General features: G+C 39.2%; 1 protein-coding gene across 2 annotated transcripts in view; it reads left to right on the top strand.

The window, feature by feature from the left end:
• Positions 1-10,000, top strand: part of fgf12b (fibroblast growth factor 12b) — a 66,816-nt gene that overhangs the window by 8,103 nt on the left and 48,713 nt on the right. Inside the window, exon 1 of one of the 2 annotated variants that reach the window (XM_082180283.1) lies at positions 6,836-7,353. The exons of the other annotated variant lie outside the window; for it this stretch is intronic. Coding sequence (XP_082036409.1) covers positions 7,248-7,353 — 106 coding nt within the window. The 5' untranslated portion in view covers positions 6,836-7,247. Of the gene's footprint in view, positions 1-6,835; positions 7,354-10,000 lie in introns of those variants that run through there. 2 annotated transcript variants of the gene reach the window in all.

The raw sequence follows: 10,000 nt of genomic DNA, 5'->3' as shown, positions 1-10,000 counted from the left end.
TGTTGTGGTGTTGTGGCCTCATAACCTTGGTTAGATGGAAGTGTGTTTGATTTATGCCTCATCTCTGATCTGTCCCTCTCTCACAGACACACACACACACACCAGCTCTCACATGGTGACACACCGTCAACAAGATTTGTTCACACGACCTCCCCGTGTCACAGAGTTCACGAACACAGTGACATTTCTCACCAATAACACTTAAACAAACAACACCAATTCAACATGAGGACATTTATGCATTCACACACACACAGCTCACATAAAAGGGAAGTTTTATTGTATCGTGTGTGTGTGTGTGGTGTGTGTGGTGTGTATACCTGTATTTTAGGGGTGGACAATCTTGACGATTTTATATCGAAGACGCACACAAACTTCCTTCAAGCGAATCGCAGAGATCGTGATGTTTTATGTCCCACTGCTGGAGTCATTAAACTGTGAGAGAGACTGATTTCCACTCGCTTTCTGTGTCACGCTGCAAAGTGTACTTGGGGTTTCAAACTCATATATACACAAAAATATGTCAAAACGTCCATATTTGCGAGTATTTACATAAGACAGTCTGTTGTGTCTTCAGTGAATAAACAGTTGGGAAAGAAATCGGATGTGTATCATTATATTAGACCCGTGCATTCACTGCAAAACGGCTGCTGTCTGTCATTAATGTTAAACTGAAGACAAAATCACTCACTGCTCTCGCCTGAATAACTTTACAGCTTTAATAAGTGATAATACAGTGAAGACTACGCAGTGTTTTAACGTTTAACTCTGGGTTTAATGACTATTTTGACAACTGATTGTTTAATGCAATACTGTGTTTTAAGTTAAATAGATCAAGCTTGTTCAAAATATGAAAGATCGTTATTGTTTGTTATACGACCATGATATGAAATTTGGGGAAGATCGCCCTCATTGTCCAATCATTAACCAGGAAAAAGTCACATGACTACGTGTTCTAATTGGCTGTGAGTCACTATATATGTTTACATGCTTGTTGGAATGAATCCTGTCCGATTTTATATTCTGAACGTTCTGTTTCAGCCTAAATCAATGTTGCATGAAGATTCACAAATTCATGTGCATTACATGTATTACAAACAAAACTTAAAGAAGTGGTATAATGCCCTTTTCACAAGATGTAAAATAAGTCTCTGATGTCCCCAGAGTGTGTAGGTGAAGTTTTAGCTCAAAATACCCCACAGATATTGTTATATAGCATGTTAAAATTGTCACTTTTTGAGGGTGAGCAAAAACACACCGTTTTTGTGTCTGTTCCTTTAAATGCAAATGAGCTGCTGCTACCGGCACAGGGGGCGGAGCTTCAACAGCTTGTGTCCTTTAATGTGGTGTAGTCTCTACCAGCCGTTTGTTGTAGTCCTTAAAAAGCGATTTCTTTAAAAGCAAATATCTCCCTTTGCTTTGAACTTTGAGCGTTGTAACTTTGCAGATGTTGTTTATGCTCAAACAGCAACATTACACACTAACTAAAGTTAGACAAGTCAAATCATAATCAACCGCCCCTTTAAAGCGCAGAAGAGCTACCATAAGCATAATTCTCATAATTGTTCTTTTAAAAAATAAAGCTGACATATCAAAAGAGTTTTCCTCTCCACTCACTGACTAGTTCACAAGACGCATATTGGTAAGATGTAAAATATATGTAAACCTCAAGCTCAATTTACATAAAGCATTTTCAGATTGAGTCATTGGTTGATTTGCTTGTGAACGCAAGCCATGTGCAGCATTTCCACTTTCAGCGAGGAGAGAAACCGCAGTCGACACTCAAGAGCTGTTCAGGACACGGTGTTGCTGTAAAACAGTCCTGTAGTGTTGTGTTACAGCAGAACGACCCTGCGTGTGTAAGATCACTGGAGAAAGCCATCCGTGAGCACGGCAGCACACACTTCTGAGGGTTCAGCAGCCGTTTGAGAAGAGTCCATAGAGAAGTGCACAATGTAAAAAAGAAATTTTTGAGAAATCTTCAAAATTCAATGCAACTTGATGTATTCTGATTTTTATCCTAAAGAGGGTCTTAAAGGGGCGGTTGATTATTTCACTTTTCTAACTGTAGTTAGTGTGTAATGTTGCTGTTTGAGCATAAACAACATCTGCAAAGTTACAACGCTCAAAGCTCAAAGCAAAGGGAGATATTTGCTTTTAAAGAAATCGCTTTTTAAGGAGTACAACAAACGGCTGGTAGAGACTACACCACATTCCTCCCGGGTTAGTGACATCACCAACCCTAGAATTTACATAAACCCCGCCCCCGGAACACGATTTATAGATTATCAAGACAGAATATGCTAATCAATGACTAGAAGATAACTACTCATAAGCGACATAAACTCATCAACTAACCATTCAGAAATGTCCTGTTGCTTCTACATGTTGTCACTTCTTCTTGAGTCTCTCCATCATTGTCTGACTCCGGTTTGAACAGGGGGGCAGGGTTTCATATTATTTTGAAGTAGCCCCGGGCGCCGCCATTGGCTAGCTGACAATCACCTGCTGTTAGCATCCCATTGACTCCCATTCATTTTGGCGTCACTTTGACAGTGAATAACTTCACATCTGAGGCGTTTAAAGACTCCATTTGTCCATTATTTATTTCTAAAGAAACACAAAAATGTATAAAAGGCTCCATTACCTTGTATCTTAGGTTATGGCCCCGTAGAAGCAGTTTTTGTAAAAATAGGCTAACGATTGCGTCATAACATGCGACTCTCAGTCGCACAGTAGAGAGATTACCGTATGGACAGGAGGAGAAGCTCGCGGGCAATCGGGGGGACGTGGAGGCAAAATGACAAAGTAATTAATCAGAATACTTAGCAAAAGTTTCTCCTGCTTCTAGCTCATAGACACCTCCTACTCACGATCTCCGTCTCTGCAAGTTTCGGAAGGGAATGATTCAGATTTCTCTTGGTACAGCTACTAGTAGATAGACGGGTTGCTCACGTCACATCTACGTCGTCAAGCTCAGTTTGAGTCTGCGCAGTACGCTCGACCCCCAGGAAGTGAGAGCTTCTAATTGACTTTACTTGTCTCCGTTGAATCCAATGGGGTCGCTGTGTCCAGTTTATATACTGTCTATGGGTTTGAACATAAAAAGCTAAACGTTTTTGAGATTTTCAGTGCATGTGTGTGTGAGGTAAAAGGACACAAGCTCTTGAAGCTCCGCCCCCTGTGCCGGCAGCAGCAGCTCATTTGCATTTAAAGGGACAGACACTAAAACGGTGTGTTTTTGCTCAACCTCAAAAAGTGACAATTTTAACATGCTATATAAAAATATCTGTGGAGTATTTTGAGCTAAAACTTCACACACACACTCTGGGGACATCAGAGACTTATTTTACAAAATAAGGGCATTATACTACCACCCCTTTAAAGGGATAGTTCACCCAAAAATGAAAAATCTGTCAGTCTTTACTCTCCCTCAAGTTGTTTTAAACGTGTATGAGTTTCTTTGTTCTCCTGAACACAAAAAGAAGATATTTTAGAAGAAAATGGGTAACCAGACAGTTGATGGACCCCATACTGACTTCCATAGTGTGGAGGCAATAATACTAGTGAGTGAGTAAAAGATTACATAATTTAAAAATGTTTGGGTTAACTATCCCTTTAAGTTACACTACTTTGTTTTGTCCATTTGAATTTGTTCCTTTACTAAAAGCAAAATGCCTCATTCAGCCAAAAAACAAAACAAAAAAACATCAGATGTATTAGTAAATTTATAATTAGTAAAACAATAAATTATTGATATATCATTCTTGTAGCTCTTAAGCCTGGAACACACCAAGCCGACGGTCGGCCGTCGGGCAGTTTCCGTGCGTCGGCCGACTAAATCTTCTCAGTGTGTTCCGCACCGTCGGCTGAAATTGGTCCTCGTCGGCTTTGTAACGGCCGATTCGACATGTTGAATCGGCGTCGGGCCGTCGGTGAAAGAGGGAACTCTGATTGGCTGTTCAGCTTAGTGACCGAGTCAGTGCACGAGAATAATAGCAAAATAGCGAGCAAAGTCAAAACGGTACAGATAGAAGGCTGTTCTAATGATATGTCATCTTATCTGAGTGTTCCTTGGCGAATATTTCAATATTAACACGAGAGGAGTGGAATAAAGACAGTGTTTAGCAGGATTGATATTCAAAACGGTAAGCACGCACTGCTTTGTTTACGGTTTGTGTAACTGCAGCCGGCAGCGCCGGTTTCCCTTTTTGAATGACGAATATAGACGAATATATCTGCAGAAATAGACAGCTGTCTCATTTACACGCAGGCGCAGAACGCGCATTCTAGCTGACAGTCGGCTGTAGTTCTCTCGGTGTGTTCAAGTGCAGCTTTTTACCCCGACGCGAGGCGACAACACAGTCGGCTTTCATCAGCGCTAGTTCGTCTGCGTCGGCTTGGTGTGTTCCAGGCTTTAAATGTATATTAAATATTTTATAAAGAGGTTAGTTCAAGTCCTTGATTCTGATTGGTCAATAGCTGTGTTTTATTCACGATAAAACAAGGCTATGACGCTTCACTCAACGGTTCTATGTATCTACACAACACCCCTAGCAACCACTCTTAGCAACGTAAACATACGTTCTCATTGTTCATCGAAGCTTATAGAGTAGAGTATTGTGAGAGATCGAGTAAGCGAGTGTAACTTACTTGCATTTACAGTAGATATTTTCCTTCAGGCCAGTCCTATATCCGTAATAACAAAATCCGTTTGAATGTCCGTCGCGATATCTTGTCCTTTTAACAGTTTTCTAAGGGGTTTTTCCCGACACGCTAACGTTAGTCATGTGGGTCTTGCTTCTCCAAGTTTTTAGTCGTTTCAACATAAAAGTCTTCTCCACTGACTGACTCATTCATAAAGACAGTCTTTGCCGCCATCTAATGGGGAAATAATGTAACTTCTGTTGCTGTTCACGGTCAGGGACTATTTTTTCCAGCGGAAGGAAGGCTTTTAGTGATTTTACTTCATGAATCTCAAGAACAGCTGTTCATTTACATTTCATGTTCATGCTGCAATCAGTGCATGCTGGGAACTCACAAACCTGTAACATTTTAGCAGTAGACTATGTTTGACTAGTCGACAACATTCTGTGGGTTTTTAATGTTAGTTTCAAGTAATACACACTTCTTATTTGTGACTCAAAAGGTGTAGTTGCTTTTTGTTTTACAGTGCGGGTGATTTAGAGCTTCTGTTTCAAAAAACCCAAAATATAAACCCTAAAATAAAATGGTCCTAAATTAGACTGCATCTTTATTATGAAATATATTTTTGTGTAAAATATGACATTTCATGTTTTGTGAGATTCACCTGGAAAGTGACTGAATGTACATTTCTACACAAAATTGGATTAAAAATGAATACGAATAAAAATTGCTGTCCTTGTGTGTGTGTGTGTGTGTGTGTGTGTGTGTGTGTGTGTGTGTGTGTGTGTGTGTGTGTGTGTGTGTGTGTGTGTGTGTGTGTGTGTGTGTTCTGAAAGAATCCTCATGCGCAGCACTCTTGAGTCTGTAAACAGTATTATAAATAGCTCTCTCTCTCAGTAACACCGACTGACACTCAGAATAGATGCCGGCTGCTCTATTACGCATGCGGAAGAACAGAACGGGACAGTACGCAAAGTATTTGTTTCTTAAAATATTACATTTAATGTTTTATAAAATTCTCCCAGAAAATGACTGAAAGTTCATTCATTTCTACTCAAAAATGGATTAAAATTCTGAGATTTAAACCGGATGTAGGCCTACTCTTGTTGCATAATGTTTCACATAGTAATTTTTTTTTTAAAGTGGTTCTATACGGAACTCTAGGGTTCTTGACTCAATTCTAAAGAATCCTTTATGCAAATAAAGTTCTATATAAGGAGAAATGTCTTAAACACATAATCCTTTCATGTTTAATGGGTTATTTAATATTTTTCTAGTGATAAATTGTTTATGAGCTGTTTAGTTGATTAAATTAAAACAAAATGAATGAATTAAAAGTAAATCCATAAAATGTTCCCATGATGGAAGATTCTATTTAGAACCTTTTCTTTTAACAGTGATACAGTTTATACTGCAAAGTGTGCAGTAAGCAGCGCATTCTGAACCACACTCACACACACACACACACACACACACACACACACACACACACACACACACACACACACACACTCTCTCTCACACACACACTCACATTAACTGCACGACACACTCTCACTCTCACTCTCTCACACACACACACACACACACACACACACATTAACTGCACGACACACTCTCACTCTCACACACACACTCACATTAACTGCACGACACACTCACACTCTCACTCTCTCACACACACACACATTAACTGCACGACACACACACACACACACTCATCACACACACACACTCATACACACACACACACACACTCACATTAAGTGCACGACACACACGTTAACTGCATGACACACACATACTCTCACTCACTCTCACATACACACACACACACACACACACACTCACTGTCTCTCACACACACACTCACATTAACTGCACGACACACACACACTCTCACTCTCTCTCACACACACACACACTCACATTAACTGCACGACACACACACGTTAACTGCATGACACACTCTCACTCACACACACACACACACACACACACACACACACACACACACACACACACACACACACACACACACACACTCACTCTCAGACACACACACGTTAACTGCAAGACACACACACACACACGTTAACTGCACGACACTCTATCTCTCTCTCACACACACACACACACACACACACACACACACACACACACACACACACACACACACACACACACACACATTAACCGCAAGACACACACACACTCTCACTCACACACACACACACACACACTCTCTCACACACACACTCACGTTAACTGCACGACACGTCTCATTTTAGACATATTACAGACAGACACACTTCTAACACACACACTCACACACACATTAACTTCACAATACACACTTCTCTATTACAGACAGACACACCCCTTCTCTCACACTCACACACACATTTGCACAGGCAAATATCAGGGGCGCACCGACAGTCACTCATTGGATGACAGTGTTGTACACACACACAGAGAGAGAGACGCAGACAGACAGAAAGAGAGATCCGACTGAAACACACTGATAGATCACACACACTCACACACACATTTCCAGGTCTGACAGTTGTAAACAGCAGCGGTGCGGTTCACACACACTCATGACGCGCTACTGCAGTCTGTTCCGCCGGCTGCTGTCTCGAGGCAGTAAAGGAGAGGATGAGGATGAGGAAGAGGGGCCGATGAAGACCATCAGCACTGAACCTGGTAATCCAGCGTTACTTACATCAGTGTGTGTGAGGGACTCGGTTTAATTCTAAAGCAAACTTTATTTTGTTTGTTTGTTGGTATCTTTCATCCAAACGTACTAATGTTCCCTGCGTCTGAAACATCACTTCCTGTCTGATGTTCTGCTCCTCTCACATTAAATTGATCAAAAGTGACAGTAAAGACATTTATAATGTTACAAAAGATTCTATTTCAAATAAATGCTGTTCTTTAGAACTTTCTATTCATCAAAGAATCCAGAAAAAATAAAATGTATCAGTTTCCACAGAAATATGAACTGTGTTCAACACTGATAATAATCATAAATGTTTCTTGAGCATCAAATCATCATATTATACTGATTTCTGAAGGATCATGTGACACTGAAGACTGGTTTCAATTAATAATTCAGCTTTGATCACAGGAATAAATGATACTTTACTAATTATTCACATGGAAAACAGTTATTTTAAATTGTAATAATATTTCACTATTTTTACTGTATTTTTGATCAAATAAATGCAGGCTTGTTGAGCAGAAGAGACTCTTCAACACTAGTGTACATCACATCACGGGTGTCGAGTGTGTGTGAAATGTGAGTGCGGTTTCATGCTGTTGTTATAGTTGATGAAGTGATTAATAACTGTTGGTGAAGTGAACATTAGATATGAAGTGTGTGTGTGCAGAGCTGCTGCTCGGTGAGTTACTGTACCGTAACACATGTTACTGTTATTAATATCATGGCAGATCGTGGGACTGTGAAAGTGATTGTGTTGTTCTGAATATCTGAGCTGAATGCTCTGAGGGTTTTGGGATCTTAAAGGTTGTTCGTCTACGAGGAGTTGATTCATGATCCGTCTGTACATATAATCAGTTACATCACATATTACAGTTATTAATATCGTGACATATAATGTTACATTCTACAAGTGATTGTGGTGTTTCAAATATCTGAGCTGAATGATTGATTTATCTTTCCATCTACCTATCATCTGTCTATCTGTCTATCTATCTGTCTATCATCTGTCTATCTGTCTATCTGTCTATCTATCTATCTATCTATCTATCTGTCTATCATCTATCTATCTGTCTATCTATCTATCTATCTATCTGTCTATCATCTGTCTATCTGTCTATCTATCTGTCTATCATCTATCTATCTGTCTATCTATCTATCTATCTGTCTATCATCTGTCTATCATCTACCTATCATCTGTCTATCTATCTATCATCTGTCTATCATCTACCTATCATCTGTCTATCTATCTATCATCTGTCTATCATCTACCTATCATCTGTCTATCTATCTATCTCTGTCTGTCTATCTATCTATCTATCTATCTATCATCTGTCTATCATCTGTCTGTCTGTCTATCATCTGTCTATCTATCTATATATCATCCATCTATCTATCTATCTGTCTATCTATATATCTCTATCATCTGTCTGTCTATCATCTGTCTGTCTGTCTATATATCTCTATCATCTGTCTACCTATCATCTGTCTATCTATCTATCTATCATCTGTCTGTCTGTCTGTCTATCATCTGTCTATCTGTCTATCTATCATCTGTCTATCATCTACCTATCTCTGTCTATCTATCTATCTATCTATCATCTGTCTGTCTGTCTGTCTATCATCTGTCTATCTGTCTATCTATCATCTGTCTATCATCTACCTATCTCTGTCTATCTATATATCTCTATCATCTGTCTGTCTGTCTATCTATCTGTCTATCTATCTATCTATCTATCTATCTATCTATCATCTGTCTGTCTGTCTGTCTATCATCTGTCTATCTGTCTATCTATCATCTGTCTGTCTGTCTATCTATCTATCTATCATCTGTCTGTCTGTCTATCATCTGTCTATCTATCATCTGTCTATCATCTACCTATCTCTGTCTATCTATATATCTCTATCATCTGTCTGTCTATCATCTGTCTGTCTGTCTATCATCTGTCTATCTATCATCTGTCTATCTATCTATCTATCATCCATCTATCTATCATCTGTCTGTCTGTCTATCATCTGTCTATCTATCTATCTAATCTATCATCTGTCTGTCTGTCTATCATCTATCTATCATCTGTCTGTCTGTCTATCATCTGTCTATCATCTGTCTGTCTGTCTATCATCTGTCTATCTATCTATATATCATCCATCTATCTATCTGTCTATCTATCATCTGTCTATCATCTACCTATCTCTGTCTGTCTGTCTATCATCTGTCTATCTATCTATATATCATCCATCTATCTATCTGTCTATCTATCATCTACCTATCTCTGTCTATCTATATATCTCTATCATCTGTCTGTCTGTCTATATATCTCTATCATCTGTCTACCTATCATCTGTCTATCTGTCTATCTATCTATCTATCTATCTATCATCTGTCTGTCTATCATCTGTCTATCTGTCTATCTATCATCTGTCTATCATCTACCTATCTCTGTCTATCTATATATCTCTATCATCTGTCTGTCTATCATCTGTCTGTCTGTCTATCATCTGTCTATCTATCATCTGTCTGTCTGTCTATCATCTGTCTATCTATCATCTGTCTATCTATCTGTCTATCTATCTATATATCATCCATCTATCTATCATCTGTCTGTCTGTCTGTCTATCATCTGTCTATCT

This window comes from Leuciscus leuciscus (assembly GCF_965113295.1).
Source record: "Leuciscus leuciscus genome assembly, chromosome: 9".
NCBI lineage: Eukaryota > Metazoa > Chordata > Actinopteri > Cypriniformes > Leuciscidae > Leuciscus > Leuciscus leuciscus.
The sequence above is the reverse complement of the archived record's forward strand: the minus strand, read 5'-3'. Positions and strand labels throughout refer to the sequence as shown.